This window comes from Erpetoichthys calabaricus, chromosome 2 (assembly GCF_900747795.2).
Source record: "Erpetoichthys calabaricus chromosome 2, fErpCal1.3, whole genome shotgun sequence".
Taxonomy (NCBI): Eukaryota; Metazoa; Chordata; class Cladistia; order Polypteriformes; family Polypteridae; genus Erpetoichthys; species Erpetoichthys calabaricus.
The window spans coordinates 86,948,098-86,966,712 of record NC_041395.2 but is presented as its reverse complement, the minus strand read 5'-3'; the positions used below and the strand labels follow the sequence as shown (position 1 = coordinate 86,966,712).

At 37.8% G+C, this 18,615-nt stretch overlaps 1 protein-coding gene across 2 annotated transcripts in view; it reads left to right on the top strand.

The window, feature by feature from the left end:
- Nucleotides 1-17,889, top strand: part of c2h1orf43 (chromosome 2 C1orf43 homolog) — a 36,107-nt gene extending 18,218 nt beyond the window's left edge. Inside the window, exons 5-8 of one of the 2 annotated variants that reach the window (XM_051923284.1) lie at nt 5,824-5,990; nt 6,288-6,346; nt 14,310-14,343; nt 16,195-16,337. In XM_051923284.1, the coding sequence (XP_051779244.1) occupies nt 5,824-5,990; nt 6,288-6,346; nt 14,310-14,331 (248 nt within the window). In that variant the 3' untranslated portion in view covers nt 14,332-14,343; nt 16,195-16,337. Of the gene's footprint in view, nt 1-5,823; nt 5,991-6,287; nt 6,347-14,309; nt 14,344-16,194 lie in introns of both variants that reach the window. The other variant, XM_028792413.2, reaches the window with a different exon arrangement.
- Nucleotides 17,890-18,615: the final 726 nt, after the last annotated feature.

Here is an 18,615-nt window from a genome sequence, read left to right as displayed (position 1 = left end):
ACCGAAGAAGACGGGGTGAGTCGTGAAGACACTTGCATGGGAAAAAGTGGTTCGTGGCAGTGGGAAATGGTAATGCATTATTTAATACATGCTCATTAGTTCAAGTGAACAAGTAAAATTGTAAATTAAATCCATCTCTCTATTATAAAAAAAAAAAAAAAATCTTTGGGAGGGAGACTAGGGAGATGAGACGTGATCTTCTCGGAAGACAATTTGAAGTCCCGCGAGAGACACATTAACTTGCTCCCAGCTCTTAAAACAACGACAAGCAAAACACGCAGCTCGCCAGCAGCAGAAACCTGGCAGATGATCTGACCGCTTCTCCTTGCGTGCGTTCAAGCCACGCTTTAACCCCTCCCAACCCTTCACAATGCCAGCAGCAGAGACGCAAAGTGGCAAAAGGACAGCTGCTGTACAGGCTTTAAAATGATCGACGGGCAGCATGACAGCAGCAGAAAGACAGCAGATGATCCGATAGCATTTCCTTAGCATGTGTTCAGACACCTTCCCCATCGCACAACACATACAGCATTAAACGTCCTGCAAGAGAGATTTAACCACGCCCGGGGCCAGAAATAAAGGACAAGTATTGTTTTGCAACGTCATGTGAGACAAGGCAGTGAGACATCATTTAAAACAAGTCCACTGACATCTAACCTAGCAGTTGCTGGATTGCTTTTGGCAGACATGCTTCATGTGCTCCCAGCTCTTAAAACAACGACAAGCAAAACGTGCAGCTTGCCAGCAGCAGAAAGCCAGCAGATGATCCGACCGCTTCTCCTTAGCGTGCGTTCAGCCACCCTAACCCTCCTAAACCCCCTCTTTCCCCCTTCACAACGCGAGCAGCAGAGACACGAAGTGACAAAAGAACAGATGCTGTACAGCAGGGCTACTCAAATATAAATTTGAAAGGTCCACTTACTAAATTTCCATTCAGTCTGAGGTCCGGAAAAGTGACGGTCAAATTCCAAATAGAGAACTCCAAAAAAAGGCAATCCCCAAACTTTAGAACTATACACAAAAAAATGACATGGTAGGCCTTTTTATTGTGAAAGGTGACACCTTCTTTGTGCCACCAGTTGTTTGAACTTGGGCATAAAAGGTGTGAGGGCAAGGCGGAGGCACTGATGTAAATGTTCATTGGTGAGGGTGTTGCGGTATGTGTTTTTCACCATGTTCATAGTGGAAAAGGCAGATTCACAGCAGTACGTTGAGGGAAACATTGTAAGAATTTGAAGGGCCATCTTCTGCAGGAGAGGAACACCTGCCGCAGTAACCATCTTTGTCCAGAAGGTGACAAGGTCACAGTGAGATTCCTGCAGTGCTAGGTTTTCTTGTAGCTCAATTAACTCTGTTTGCAGAGAAGCAGCACTGGCCCATTGGAAGACTTTTGTGGCTTCATTTGAGAATTCTGCAATATTTTTTACAAGAAATGGATTTTCGATGCACAGCAAGACTTGTTTTCCCAAAGGGAAATCTTCAAAGCGAGTTTGGAAATTTTTAATCAGCTTGTCCAGGAATTCAGCATAATTGTGATGGTGATGTTTTCCTGCAGTCTGATCCAAAAGTCTTGGGAAGTGAAGCAGGTCCTGCTGTAAGTCACATTTGAACACCTCCAGCTTCCTCTGGAAAGCACGGACAGCTAACATGAGGTCACACACTGTGCTGTTTTTGCCTTGGAGCTTCATATTAAGGTCATTAAGATGGGAAGTAATGTCCGTTAGAAAAGCAACAATTTCCATTTTCTCGTCATTCTTCATGAAATCCACAAACGGTGTGGCTTTTGCACTCTTCTGATCCAACAGAAATGTCTCCAGCTCTTTCCGCAGTGCCCAAAAACGCTCCAGTACCTTGCCTTTACTAAGCCACCGGACATTGTTGTGAAGGAGCAAATCATCAAATGTTGCATTCACCTCTATTAGAAATGAGCGCAATAAACGATGTTGCAAAGCAGAGGATGCTCTCAGATAATTGACTAGTTTCATGACTGTTGTCATTACTTCTGAGTACCTTTCTCCAAGGCTGGCACACAAAACCATCTGGTGAATTATGCAGTGGTATGCCATGAGGTCAGGGTGGTGAGTTCTCAAGCGTGACACTAATCCCCTCTCTTTCCCAATCATACATGGTGCGCCATCAGTAGCAATGGAAACAACATGCTTCAGGTCTATCGCTCTGTCTCTAAGCATCTGTGTCACTGCTTCATAGATATCATCCCCCCTTGTGTGTCCATGGAGGTTTGTGAGACCCAAAACATCTTCATGAAATTCTCCCTTTTCTTCATCAAAAAATCTGACAAAGACCATGAGTTGTGCATTGTCCGTGATATCTGTGGATTCATCCACAGCCAATGAAATGAATTTGGCTTTTTTTATAGCAGAACTAAGTTGTTCAAGCAAATCATCAGCGAGTATTTCAGCTCGTCTTGCAGCAGTGGAATCAGAACAGGGTATTTGGTTTATTTTCTGGATTATTTCATCCTTTTGAGTCCCTTCAAACAGTGCAGTCACCACTTCACTCATACACTCTTTGACTACTTCAGCATCAGAGAAGGGTTTCTTGTTTTTTCCCAGGACCCATGCTACTCTAAGTGAGGCTTCTGTTGCCCGCTCCTGTTGTGTGGCTGATCTAACTATTACACTGCTTGTAGCTTCATATGATGATTTCAGCTGGTTTATTTTTATGGTCCTTACCTCTGAGTTCTGAGGGTAATTTTGTTCAAAATGTGCATGCTTGGTTTCATAATGGCGTTTCACATTACCACTTTTGATTATTGCTACCGTCTCGTTGCAGATTAAACACATTGGTTTTCTGCTTCCCACGGGGAGCACGAACGCATATTTTTCTGTCCACTCACTCTTAAATTTGCGGTTTTCAAAATCAACTTTTCTTTTCTTATCAATGTACTGTCTTGAGCCAGCCATCTTCACTTTCAATCAGCAAAAAAAAATTCAGTTATCGAAATTTGTACTGCCTGCGAGTGATGAGACTGCCTGTTCACCGGCCTGACCCAGAGCATGTGACCGGTACATAAATCTGGCTGCCATGAATGAGCGAGCGAGTATTGGGGGGGAGGCGGGGAGTAGTGGGAACGATACTGTTACAACTGCTGTGATTGGACATAGATGAAGCAACCAAACCGAGTAGAAACCTCAAAGATATATCGCGCGGAATCACAATTGCGCACTTCATTGAGAACTCATTTGGATTATGATTAAATTTGCATGTTTGTTTTGGCGTCGGTCCAGATTTAACCGTATTTGGGTCCGGATGCGGACCGGAGTCCGCCTATTGAGTACCCCGGCTGTACAGGCTTTGAAATGACCAGGCAAATCGTGCAAGCAGAACACGCAGCTCGCCAGCAGCAGAAAGACAGCAGAAGACCTGATGGCATCTCCTTAGCGTGCGTTCAGCCGCACCCCCTTCACAACGCGAGCAGCATTATACGTCCTGCGAGAAAGAGATGTAACCACACCTGGGGCCGAAAATAAAGGACAAGTATTGTTTTTACAAAAGTTTTAAAGTAAAAGTGAAAATAATGCATATGCAACAATTCCCATGAAAATAACAATTTCTTTAAATTGTATATCCACTAAACCAAACGCGGGGGTGGACGAGCGAAGCTCCCTAGTTACATTAAAAAAGTTTTCCGTTGTGTCCGCGTTATTCAGTTTTGACCACTCCCCTCCACACTGCTCGCCCAATCATTACTCCTACTGCGCTCAGCCTCTCTCTGTACCACCCCTTGACATTCTATGTGCTCTTAACTCGCCCTTCAATTCAGTCAGTTATAATATCAAGGCAGAAAAGCAAATGATCAATTCAGGAACATCAAATTTTAGATCGCGATAGAAAAACGGTAGCAAGTGCCGATAAAGAATGTCGAAAAAAAGAAAATGAATGAAAAAGCTGCCTATAATAAAAATCAAGAACAAAGAGAATTGTCCAATAAATGAGAAAGAGAAGAATATCCCAAACAATATGTGAACAGAAATACAAAAAAAAATTATAGAATATAAATTGGAGGATAAAGTAATTCATAATATTGTTTTTGATGAGACATTAATGTAATTTAATTTTTTAGTTTGTTTTATTTTTTTTTTACTACTACTTTTTGCTGTTTTTATTATTCATAGGTATTTAAAATAGACAGTTGTAGTGAAATACTCAAGTAACTGATTTGCTGTCTATAATAACTAAGGACCAAACCATCTTACTCCCAGGCCCCATGTACTCTTCTGTATACCAACTCTTTAACTACAATCACTTTCTCTAACAGAGGGGCACCTTGATGCCCTTTGAGCGGCTCAGTGAAGAAAAAAAAAAAAAAAAAAAAAAGACGAAATTCATATCTTTCCCCTCATTTTCTGAACAACCCCTAAAATGATTGCTAATCCATCACAGGTCTTTCCCAGCCAGTTTACAGTCTCCATTTATCCAGTTCTACACATCTTCAAGATAAGGGAGTAAACCAGATAGAACCAATGGAGGCTCTTGAGAGTATGCAACTGCCATACAAGCATTGACTGGACTGGGATTAAATCCCTGTAGCTGTAAATGAGCACTGCTATCCACTACACTACTCTTCTCCCTATTCAAAATATCAAATATTACAGCTGTTGTATGTATTTTTTCCATTTTGCCTGTCTAACCTGGAAAGTTTTATAATGTAAGCATACAGAAACATAAGTCACTTGTCAATACAGGATTAGCTGCACCTAATTTTTTGCTTTGTGCCCTCCTCTACCATAACCTATCATCTGTTGGGGAGGAGCGAAAGCTTTAGATTCTTCGAAAATTTCAGTCTCTGGTTTTTGATGAAAATCGGCATTTTAAGGTCTCCTAATATTGGAAACATCAATATCTCGATGGTGTGTGTATGTAATTTCTTGAGGATAGTCTAACTAAAATGGCTGGACGGAAAAATACCAAACTCAAAACTTAGCCTGTTATGAGATGACGATGTGCTAGTTGGTTTTTGAGCCAAATCGTGCAAGAGAAAGAGGCACTCTAGAGTAACCCTCAAATATCGTAATTCTGCAATTAATTATAAATTCTTCTTGTCAAGTGCTATCATAATGACCTATTTTACGATCAGAAAGATCAGTATCAGAGCAATAAATAATTACTGAAAGGGCACAACACCTACTGATGCTCATGTCCAAATTGTTTTTGTTTTTGCACGTTAGATTTTTTTTAAAATCATGCTGTAAATCACTTTAACAGCAAGTAGAAGAAAAGCAGCTTGTTTTATCATTGCTGTACATTTTAGAGAAGTGTTTTCTTTCATGGCTACATGTTTAACTAATGAGCCTCTAACTAGTTGTATCAACTTCTGTTTGTACCTGCAGTTCTTTAAACCATTCAAATGACATCTTTCTGTTTTGTTTCTCAGTGCGCCATCTGTCGAGTTGAGATGAAAGTTGCAGGCAGTATATGTTGAATTTGTTGTGTAATTATTTTCAAAATTGACCTTTACTGCCACACGGGTTAATGTTTTGGCTTCACTTTTGTACAAAAAAGGTGAATTTTCCTCTGATCATTTTAGGTATTCTAGTGCCAGCTATTATACTGCTAGTTTCAGTATTCATTAATTAAAGACTTGCACCAAAATAATGCCCCTCTGGGAGTATTTGCTGACTAGTCCTGAAGTAACCGCTATATTTATTTGTATGTTTATCAGTTTATTAAATTTTTTTTGACTCTGTAGAGTAGTCATAAAAATGTTCATTTTCATACTGTTTTATATTGTCATTTATTTATTTATTGGTTAATTTTTTTGTCATTCTTCAAAACCATGCTGTTTTTTTTTGTTTCTTTCAGATATTCCCTTTCATGATATTGGGAAAAATCCCAAGTCTTTAACTGGCAAAACTTTCAAAACGTTTCTTTTGGAACTGAGTACATCTAATTCGCCTTTTAAGGGAGTTAGAAAGAACCTAATAGACACTTTACTAGAAGGTTATGATTTGGCTCGTCATGGTACTGGGGTAAGAGATGACTTTTTTTTTTTTTAATTTTATTTAGTTTTGGTTTACAGTACTCAGAATTTGAAAAAAAAAAAAAAAATGAGCCTGGTCAGAAAAACAGTCAAGTACATTTTTTTTTCTTTCTTAGAAAAGTGAGTAATTTCAGGGTCTTAAAAGTTCCATCTAAGTATGTTAATTCACGGATAGATTTATATTGGTCATGTTCACATTTTACCTCTGTTAATAATATTGTTTGGTGTAATATATAATATATGTAAGCTGCTGCATGGCTTAGTATTGTCTTCTTATCTTCTTAAGGTATTTGGTGAAGCAGAGTACTTGAAGTACCAAGAAGCCTTAACTGAGCTTGCAGCTGTGTAAGTAAATCAGTGAAACTTGAACCCTTGAGTTTTCTTTGCCTTAAATACAAGTAAGCCATATGGTAGTCGGCTAGCGTGTGTTTTCAATTTGTATTTATTTTTTCTTTTCAAATTGCACAAAATTTCCAAAGTCAGTCCATGTTCAGAGATTGCTTAAGTATATTCTCTGTGTCTTGTGCATAAGACAGGTGTTCAGTCCTGAATATAATTGTATGCTTTTTTTGTTAAGAATAACTGGCTCTGACAAGTGAGTTACAGCTTCTTGTGAATCTTTTTATAGCTGTCACCTGGTGCTTATGGATCACTGACTCTGCTGCAGTAGACTGACAGTTCTGTGAGCCTATAAATGTAGTGATGAATAAGGACTGTGTCTGTGTTTAATCGCCTTGTATAACAAGATCTTAACCTTAGAAGCTTATTTATATTTTTGTGTTTTTTACCGTCACTGTTTTTAGTAATTTTAGTTTTACATGAACATTCAGCAGCAGAGTTGCGAATTTCAATTGATAAGTGGTTTAAAAGTTATGAAAATTTAAGTAAATTGCTAATATTGTAATACTTGCTTGTAGCAAGGTAAAACTGAAGAACATATTCCGTTTACATTCATAAAGTTTTCTTCTTCACATTTTTAATTTGGGGTTTACCTTATATTTCTTGTCTCATGAATTGTTGACATTAAAAGTACTTGAATAAGATTATTTTTAAAATATTTCTGCCACTATATTTTTAAAGTCTAATTTCTCTGTCACAGTATTGGGGAAAAAGTATCAAAACATTTGAAGCCATCATTTATTTTTTTATGTAGCAAAAGCCACTGTTATTAAATGCATAACCCTAACTAGCTCAAAACAAGAAAAAAAACCTTAAGCAATAACTTGGTAGTATTGTTTAAGCAGTGTACCAAGGTTTTTTTTTTTTTTTTTTTTTGCAGAGTTCCTTCAAACATGCAGTAGTTAGGTTTTACTATATTTTTCTTAGTTTTAGATTGTGATTCAATTTCTGGTGTATCTGTGTATAATAAAACATATAATGTCTTGAAAAGGTATACTTTTTGTCTCACATAAATGACTGAGAATTTTAATGTCTCAGTCCAACACTATTTGAAAGTGCCACCCACAAAAGAACAAACTTATAAACCATTAATCTCTTTCGTTACTTGGTTGAACCAATTTTCTTCATTTTAATTCTCTCCATTTGGTTCATTGTCTCACTGCATGACAAATTTTCTCCTCAGTTTAAGCTTTCCAGCAGAGTGGAGAATATTATTATGTTGTGCAACATTCATTTTTCCCATCAATCCTGAACAGGTTTTGCTAGTTGCTGCTGCTTAAAGGCATCTTCATTATGTGATGCTCCCACCACTACATTTTACAGTGGAGGTGGCGACACTTGATTGATGTGTAGTATTGGATTTACACCATACATGCTGCTTAGTGTTCAAGCCACAACAGTCCAGGTTAGTCTAATCGGACCTCAGGATTTTCTGCCACATCTTTACAGTAACTTCCAACTAGTGTTTTTCAAATTCTTTAAAGGCATGTTTCCTTTTCATGCAGGGCTTTTTCCTTGCTGTTCTTCCGTAAAGTCTTTTAATATCCTCTCCTGTCGCAGTCACTGACTTCTGCAACTCAAAGTGACACTTGGTGTCACAGTAGCCTCTCTGAAAAGTACTATTCTTGTTTGTTGACTAAAGCCAATGTCAACCTTGCCTGATGAAGGGGCCTTAGCTGCCTCAAAAGCCTACATTTATAATCTATTTAGTTAGCCAATAGAAGGTGTCATTTCACCCTACTTTTTCCTGTATTACACAACATTGTACTTGTTGGGTATGTAAGACGTCCTAACTGAAGTTGCTGATCTTATAGCTGGACCAGGTCAATTTACATGACTGAAAATAGCTGAGAATGTAAAGTTTAGTGAATGTGTGCCTACCTTCCAGTAAAGTCATGTTCACTCATTTTTGACACATCCAACAAAAATTACACGTTTATCTTCTTTTTGTGAGTTGCAAAACACACACATGCATTATGTGCATTGTACTTTGAGATGATCATTCATTAATTGTCGACTCTTATGCTCACAGAGCCCACCACTGCAACTGTCATTGGGGAGAGTTGTGGACTAGTTGAAGTGAGTTGCTGGGTATGTCAGACTATGAGACTGCCCTTCACAGGAGTGCACCTCCCACATGCTGAGATTATGTAAATGAAGACTACAACTGAAAATCACTGGAACAATTGGCAAATATGACATGGCCTTTTGTTTAGAGATTGGCCTAATCCAGGCAGTGTGGCTGTCATTTAATTTAATTTTTTTTTTCCATTTTAATTTAATAGACTACACTAAGCTCTAAGGTATGTTCAGTGTCTTTGAGGATGGTTTTGTATCTTCCCCAAAACTGTTCTCTATAATTCTGTCTAGCATTTACTTGTTTTAAATACTCTTTTGTCTTCAGTTTGGCTTGCTTTGTGGAAAATCACAACCATACTATTGAATCTTTGCAAAACCTAGGACTCTTTTATTCTCATAAATTGAGAACCGGTTATCCTATAACAGTTAAGACCATCATTAAATTGGGTGGGTTGGTAGGGTAATGCCCAGCACCAGAGAAAAGTTAATCTTATGTTTAGAAATACTTACAAATCTTACAGTTCGATTTGTTTTACCTTTTTTAGAAATTTTGTTTCACTCTATACTGTTTGAAGATCAGGAGGAAAATCCCATTCTATATTTTAAGTTTGGAATCTGAGACAAAAAGATACGAAAATAGTTTTTGAGACTGAATAATGTATTTATGCATGTCTGTGTATATACACTATACAGTGGTAATCTTTAAAAAGGCTTGCAGCTTCCATAGCAGTACCATGGTTTGGCACTGCAGCCATGTTCTTTTCTCATCCTAATAGCTGCAAAACACCCTTCTGTCAGTAGATGGTGGCAGCAAGCCAACACTGAATCAGGTACGTTCTGTGCTGTTTGAAGAGGATTATTAGAAAGGGAAAGAGGGTGGTGCTCAACATGCTCTTTAAATAAGAGAACTGTGGAGCAAGTGGGACCATTGAACAGCTGTAATGAACTGTAATATGGAAAAGAGTGGTGGATGTGCTGCTGAATTTGCGCAAAGTCATCAATCAATAGCTTCCTAGTATTATTGAAAATCGAAAGCAGCTGAACTTACTGTATTTTTGTACATTCAGTGTTACTAAAACAAGACCACAGACTTAAACATACAGAGTGATGTGACACCTTTTGCCTCTTCTTTAATATACTATCTGGGTACAATCGTGGTACAGGTGAAAGTGAATCAGTACTCATTTATTTATTTTATTTATTTAAAACTTCAAATTAATTTTTCAGGCGATCCAAATCCAATGTGTGTACAATTGATTTATCAATTCTAAAGTTAATAAACAAAAAATGTCAGACAGGTGTGACCCAAATTAATTAGATAACCAGGAAGATCAACAGCATGCTGACTGCTCCACATTGTTTTCAGTGCCGGCTGTCTGGAGATTTATCAGCTTGTGATGGCAAGGAAAAAGAAACTGGAAAGCTAATTTGTAGCAGCTGTTTAGTGTGGTGTTTTTACATAGTGACTCGGCTTTATCTGCTGTTGACAGTCACCCCAAATGCTAATTAAGTGTGCTACCTTGCAATTTTTCCATTGACATGCAGTCTGTACTGTCATTCATCATGTTTTTTTTTTTTTTGTGATCAAATTTTTATTAAAAGATAAAGCAGACACATTAATAGGGAACGCAAATTATTTGGATTGTAATTACAACAAGGTAAAACCTCATGCTTGGTGGCCACCACCATATAACACAACCTAACCCAATCCTGCTACATTAAAAATTGATAGCTACAACAAAATAATAAGAGGGCCATGAGGGACCAGCAAGTGAGGGAACAACACCGCATCAACCTTATGAAAAATAAGTGTTGTGGCCAGGACATTGGTGCATCAGTGCTGGGACCAGATGTATTGAATCCATGTATTTATCAATATGAACCATTGATCCTTGCTGCTGACCACTCTAAAAGGATCAGATTAGGAAGGGCAGACTTCCAGACAGAAAGAGAAAAAGAATCTGTAGATTTCCAGCAAGAGGTAAGGACAGTTTTAGCAGTGATTTTTCACTAGCACAAATAGCCTGTGCTGGATAAGAGATTCTGGGGTTGATTTTTCTCTTGCAACCTCTGTAGGTTGGCTGCAGTCCCATGGACCTTAAGCTTATTAGTAATATTTGCATTTGTTGTCACAGGAGCATCAGACTGTTATGGGATGGTGGTCTTACAGTCTTTGTTTTACATGCTTGTCTATAATTTTCTTTTTGATTTCATCAGATGACAACAAACATCAGAGCTGGCTACTTTACTTCCATTTAAATAGGCTGAATGATTAATTGCACGATTGTAGATATGTGTGATACTAATTAAAGAAAACCGCTAGTTTGAAAAATCGCTCTAATCCAATTATTTCTGACCTTTTCTAGGGGTACCAACAAATGTGTCCAGGCTATTTTAGAATATCTTTGTAGAATAAGAAATGATTTATCTCTTTTCAAAATTGCTTTGTTTTACTTGATACCATACCAAAGGCATTCAGTTGTACATTGGACAATTTTTATTTAATCTATTTTCAGAAGGTGTACAGCACTTTCAATGAGCTGTAAGGGTACCATCAAATTTGTCCATCTCTGTATTGGGCTTAGTACCATATACCAAAGTTCTGAATCCATTTGGATTTTGCTGTCCACAGTTGTCTAAAAAGATCAGCTTTGTCATATATGAGTGAAAATCAAAAGTTAGCTGCAGTGTGCATGTACCCCACTGTACAGTAGTAAACCGAAGAAGCTTTACTGGAAGCCTTTGGTACTATTTTTAGAATTCAAACCAAAGCCAAATAGATAGTCCATCAGATGTCACATGTATACAGTTTATTTAGAGAAGGCCTTTAGACTGACTGTAAATGTGGAAGACACAGGAAGAAAGATGTTTAATGTGTATTTGGGAGGAAAAATGCTTTTCCATATTGTCACATCATTTACAACCTTGTGGCAGTGCTAACACAGAGACTGCAATTCCCATCAGACAGCCGTAGTGCACTGGGGATAATGAGAAGATGCCTTGAACAGCATGCACTTTAAATTAAATTAAAGTTGTTAAAAGCAGGAAAGATCTGAAATACCAGGGGTCAGATTTCTAGAACATGGATGTGCCCAAAAGAGGCTTGAAATGTGCTTGTGCAGCTTTCCACACAATCCATCCATCCATTTTCCAACCTGCTGAATCCGAACACAGGGTCACGGGGGTCTGCTGGAGCCAAGTCAAGATTATTAAAAGAGCTTGATGTGGAAGCTTGCATATATTTACAGCAACTGTGACTTATCCATATGCAACATTTTGGAGAAATGACACCCTTGGTGAAGTAGAGAAATGCAGTCAAACCAGATGCATGATTATATTTTGCTATTGTAATATGGGGTGACGTGACAAATGTATTAAACCTGAAAAGCCTTGAGTAAGATGTATAGACTCAATTTTAGTCTCCTAATTGCTGCTTATTTGCACCAAATATTTGTCTGCCTTTAAATAGTCTACTTGTCACTTTTAATGATTAGAATCCAAAGAACAGTAAAATCACAAGTGTGGTTTACTTCCTTTATGTGGCACACCTTGTAAACTGTACAAATGGTGATATAAGAAGAGAACAAGCTTTTAGGAACTGGCTGAATTTTTTTTGCCCATGGTGATGGCTTTTGAGTCAATTTAGACTTTCAAAAGCTATTCTGCTGGACCTATATGCTGAGTTGTCCCTGGCATTGGAAAGACAGACTACTCGGAATCAAAGTCCACCTGTTTATATCTTGGTTTTAACAACAATTGACTTGCTGACAACAGGTAACCTACCAGAGGGATCTGGCTGATAGGTCAGGAATATCTTTGAGAGCATTCAACTCCTGCCAGCTCTCCTGAAAGCCATAAATGATTGATACTAGTTATTGTAATAGAAATCATGTCATTACATGTGGCAAATCATAGTGGCTACCAGCTCAGGTTCTGGTGCCTTACACCTTTTGTCAAGCCCAGAGCGCAGAGGAGAGGAACTACAATACAGTACAGAGTGTGCCATAGAACTCCCCAAATGCAATTGGCAATGGCTGGATACTTCAGGTGGGTGGCTGCTGTACCAGCCAATGAAGGTCTGCAGCATCGCGATTGTAAATGTCTGAAGTTCATTAACATAGTCCTTATACGCTTGCTTCAGGGTGGAACCATGCAGAGTTCAAGGCATATTCACATATGGTTATTTACCTTTATAAATCAAAATCCTGTTGTAAATTGTGTACAAATGTGTGTACACCAGGTTTTGTAATTCAGATTTTATATTTGGTGTAAGGCATGTTCCCGTTTTTTGGCTCACGCATATTTTCATGTGGGAATCCATTCAAAGTTATGTAAATGAGATTCCAGAGCTGCACAACATTTTCTTAAATACTATGGGTTTGAATTGCATTTCCTCACTAAATTAGTTTTTGTCCGAGTATGTGTTTCTGCCTGGGTTGTGTTTAGTTGTGTCCAATTTCAAAGGGGTATTTCTACCGCCTTATTTTACATATGGGCTCATTTTCCAAGAATTACTAATTTAAGGGGTGCCTTGTGTTGACAAACAATTTAGCAAGCAATGTTCTTTATAAACTCCTAGAGACCAGTTTTAGTGAGCTGCTTGATTGCAAAATAATTTCTTGTATCAATTTCACAATAGAATAGGCAAAAATGAAACCTGGTAGTTTTATCCATTACTACCATTACTACTTGTTTGTTTTTCCTCTTTTACTGGTAATGTACAGTATTTTAAATTATATGTAAACATTATGCTTACATAGGTTCAGTTCTCAGCCAGATCATTGTGTTTATGTGGTCTGTGAGAATAGCGTATCCCACCCAATTTTTCATTCTGGGAGTTAAAGATAGTGTTTATTGATTTACATCTACTATAATATGCCATGCACTTGCTGAATATTGCTAGGAAAATTCAAGTGTCAGCATTATGGAAATTGAAATGCTTATATATAGTAAAAGTGTATACAGTAAATACACATAAATATACATATCTGGAATCATAAGGCTGCCACAAGGGTCCCAATCTAGTACAGTTAAGTTTTTTGATATTTATTGATTGTACTCCGTTTTGAAGTATGTTACAGCCGTTACTGATTTAGCTTTCCAAAGAGCAATTTGCTGCAGCTTTTCGTTTCAGAGCTCCTAAAGTGAAAAGATGTAGGAGTTTCATAGCAGATTTTAAATTACTTGCCGAAAGGATTGTGTAAAAAAAAAAAAAAAAAAAAAAAATCATTTTGTTAAAGGGTGAAATTGATACTAAAACATAATTTTGTAATTAACGCAATATCACAAAGGCAAATTACATGTAATGCTAAAATTATGTTATGAATTTACATCTTGCCTGAAGAAGGGGCCTGAGTTGCCTTGAAAGCTTGCATATTGTAATCTTTTTAGTTAGCCAATAAAAGGTGTAAATTTGCTTGGCTTTTATGAATTTTAAAAATATTTTTAGCCAATATGCATAGAGTACGAATTTCTAATGGAATGAAACAGTGAATTATACATCTGTATTCCTAACTACTGGAATTATGTACATCTTGAGTGATGTTCTTTAAATCAAGCCTTTGTGAGTTACATAATTCAGTGTTGGATTGGGAAAATGGAAAAAAGACTTAAACCTGTTGCCTCAATTGCCGTTTCTTTGTAAGGAAATTTATTATGTGTTGTAGGATTTTTGTTTTATTAATAATCAAGGACACCATAATAATGTGGGATTTTAAAAAGAAATTTTAACTTTTGTTAATTATCAGTTTTGCCTTCTGCAATTACCGGTAGTTAAGCCAATACTCTGACAAGGCCCCTGCTTTATTTACCTTACCTTTCTCTGTTTTAGGAGACTGGCCTCTGACCTTTAGACTTACAGCAAGGTAACTGATGCACATTCATTTTAAGTAGTAGAATCATACTATTCATTAATAAACACAAGAATTATAAAAAAAAAAATAACAGCATATATGTTGACGTATAAGACTGGACGTAGGCAGACTAAACAGACAAATACAGGCTTGCTGTTCATTGGTATTTAGAGTTCTGCTTTATCCTTACACAGATAAACAGCTTTATGATACCAAGTCTGTGGGGATGATGTCCAATGTTGTTTGGAGGTGTTGCTTTGTTGTTGGTCCAGGTTCAGATGGAGGATTCTTCATACATTGCAGTGTACATTTTCCCTTACGTGATCTTTGTCTGTGCTGTGCTGCTGCTTCTTCAGCTTTCCTTCTGATGTCTTTTGCCACTTCATAAGGAAAAGGTGTTAGCCTTTCTGGCACAGTGTTGTAAATGCTGATGTTCCCTTGAAGTAATGGCTTCTCAAAAGTAAACAGGGCTCAGTGCTTAGCTTGGCAGACTGGATCTCTGCTCTCAGGCTCACAAAGGAAAAAAAGAGTTTCACCTTTTCAGCTCCTAATGGATAGGGCGGCTCATGACTTTTAGGTTTCAGAAGGTCATTTTGCATATTTCTCCAACCCTGAGAGAATATCAGAGGGTCCCCCGAGAGAATCCTCGGGGAGTTCAATGAGTGTCCGGCGAGTATCCTAGAGAGCTTGTTCAGGATGGTGCAGAGAGTTTTAAGGGAAGGTTGAATCTTCACCTGATTTCATCAAAGTCATTTCCAATTAGGAAATCCGCGTGTTTCAGTAGGTGGGTTCTTCTATCCATTTTAGTTGTCAACCCCTTGAATTATAGATCTTTGTCCTTGCTTTAGTCCATTTTGCACCTTCTGAGGGGCCTCTGAAGAGATGTCAGTGCAACTCTGATGTACACCTTTGTTGTCTGATAAAGTCCAGGGAGATCCTGGTACAAGCTGGAGTTCAGCCCGTTACTTTGGAATGGAAGTGTGGGTATTGTGCAGCTGAATGTCTGCATCCCTGTTAAGTCAGCTTTCTTGACAGGCCTGGTGTGCCTCGAAAGCCAAGCAGAACGTTCAGTGCCCACTTTGTCCTAGAGTGTCACGTGACTGACTATCAGTGGGATCGGTCATTCTTAGGTACTTGTGCTGTGGCTGTTCAGCTTACCAGTAAGTTTTTTTGTTTACTGTACATTGTATTTTATTTTAATGATATCTTATGGATTCACATTTAATAATTATTTCTTACATGATAATCAGAAATTTCATTTGTTTCCTGAAAGTAACATACCACTTTGCACTACAGTCCATATTTAACTGTGTTTAGGACTGCAAAGTTAACTTATTACTGTTTAAAATGCTTTAAAGTCTTTTGTCAAGAAATAAAAAAACCAAAATAGATGCCCATCTTTGTAAGATCTGGTTTTCCTTTTATCTGACTCGATATAGTCTACCAGCTCCTTAAAGGTAGATTGAGAATGTAACTTGGTCATTGGAAATGCAAGAAGACTGGAACTTTTATTTCTGCTAAAAATATAAATAAAATGAGCAAGAAACTAAGGAAAAATACCTCAGAAAACACAGTAAGAAGGCTTAATTAATCGGATATCTAAAGCAAATAAATTATTTTTACATGGCCTTATTGTATGGCCTGTTTCTTTGAGTAACGTAATATGATGTGGATTTCCAACTTAGCCAAAGGGTGGCACTGCGTCTCCTCCTTTGTTCTTGGGTTTATGCAGTGACTAAGAAAAATGGACCATTGTGGCTTAATAAAACCAAATGCACTTTTTATACCAGTGATTTGAAAAAGAGTTTTCTTAATCAAAATGATATAAGAAAAATAATATTTTAAAATGTTTTATTTTTGAAGGCTAAAAGCATGTACTGGGGAGAACAGCCAACGTGAACAGCATCAGTGTGCAGCTAAAGACCTGACCAGCTCTCCTGAGACGTCCTCTCCATCCACCATCCAAGTAACCTACTTACCTTCCAGTCAAAAGAGCAAGAGACCCAAACATTTCCTCGAGTTGAAAAGCTTCAAAGACAATTACAACACATTAGAGAGTACATTGTAGTTCTGCAGTGCATTGCTAATCTACAGAGACTTGTGTGCTACGGTGTGCAGTGCCGAGAGTACTGTGGTGGTGGATATGGCCTGGTTAATATTAAAACCTTATAAAGGAGAGCAAGCTGAAATACAAATGGACACAGCGTACAGTAATTCTGCATACTCGTCAATTTTTTTTTTACTTCAAACTTTTTAATGTTGGATGTCTATATTCATAATGTAAATATATACAGACTAATGAATATATATAATATATATATTAGGCTATATTAGGGCGGAAAGCTTTCAGTTACCGAAGAATCAAACCCGCTCCTGTCTGATCACAGCTCATGAAGTTCTTGTTGTTGTTTTTGTCTACAGTAGATGGTTTGGCTTGACTAGACTAAATGCCCGTCGTCTTTCTGAATTACAAAGATGTCTTCATGGGCAGTGTCAAGTCCTATAATAAAAAATACATTCTTCAATTTAGGTCTCTTTTCTTGTCTTAGGCACCAAAAATATGACTGATTTTCACACTCACTATACAAAAATGCAGGTTATTTTAAATCATCAATAATTGCCAGATAAATTATATAGAGTAGTGTGTTAAAGTCTGGGATCACTCTAGGAAATTTTATTTTTAAAGTTAGTTGGCAGTCAGTAAGTAGTTGTTTGGTCTTGAATATGCTTTATAAAATTGGGATACAAATAAAAGTAAAGTGAAATTCTGGTGTTTTCCAGAAACCTAAGATACAAATAAGATGGCTAGAACAACACATTTTGACAGATATAAGATCAGTTTTGTGTCAACAAGTCTGTTGATCGGTACACAATAGAACACCAAACGGGGTGTTAAAAATCTGCTGTTCAAAATAAAGACATTGGGGAGAAAGAAAAAAAAAAAGACTTGAAATGCGGTGGAAGACCCCAAAATGTTATCTGCTTTTAATGACTGGTGTTTAAAGTTCACTTCCTTCTTTTGTTTGCTCAGCATCTGGCTGCCATCTGGCATCAATGAACATGTGAAGAAGTCCTGAAAGAAACTAACTTGTAGGGCATATTGGAGCTAAGAAACTATTGTCATCTCTGGTTTTTAATGTTGCAGAAAAGCAACAACCAGACGAGGCTGTGGTACACTGAGGACCTCTGAGCTTGGGGCGACAACTACTGAGAAGAGGTAGCCGAAGTACACTGGGGCCTGTCCGCTGCTCTCTGTGAAGCGTGGTGGCAGCTCTGTCGAGGTCTTCAGTGGTCACAATCAATGCAATGACGACTGCAGAGAAGTATAAATAGATTTTCATTATTTTAATGCTGAGCCTTTTGGGGAAAATTACTCATTTCCATAAATGTTATTATTTAGCAAAGTGCCAACCCCGAAGACTCCGCTGAGCACAACTGAGACTTTCCTGGAGTTGAAGTCTGAAGGTCACCTAAAATACTGACTTGTTTTAAAAATGCGAAAGACTTTGTTGTGTTAGTGATGATGTTTATTCTAATGTGTTAGTGTTTAATAAACCAACAAGCACTGCCCAGATGTTCATTTGACTTTTTTTTTTTTCCAAATACTGACGACAGTCACAGCTCAAAAGTCATAGTAGCTGTAGGTCTGATTACTGCTCTATTAGAATGTTTTTCAAATAACCAAGGCAACAAAAATGAATTCAACGAAAAACATTTGATTTTTGGAAAACTACAGTGGTCAAAATTAGAGAACTGTTACAATGATCTGCAAATAAAATATTGTCAAAGCTTTTTGACGATTACAGCTTTCCACATTTAGTAGGAAGTGTCGAGGCCTTTGCTTTTCAATGACTTTAGCACCCACAGGACCTGACCAATGTGTTGCACCGCTTGGGCTTGATCTTTTTCCACAGTTTGATAACTCTAGCGGGTGTCTCTGGCATAACTTTGTTTCCAATTACATTATCTTCCATGGATTCTTAATTGGGTTGAGATCAGGACTCTGGCCTGGACATTTCATCCCTTCAATATTCTTTAAGAATTGCTTCACCCCTTTTGCAGTCCTGCAAGTGGCACGCATAAAAATGTCTGGCTAGTGGTTGATGCTCACAGGGATGGGTCTGCACGTTGCTGAAAGAGGTTGTGGGTCACGTTAGCATTCACCTTCCCATGTACTGTAGCTGTATGAGAGGCGGCACTCCTGCTGCAGAGAGCATCCACCACACCATGACACTTTCTCCTCTAAACTTTACTTCACACACTTTGGGTTCAGTCTTTCCCCAA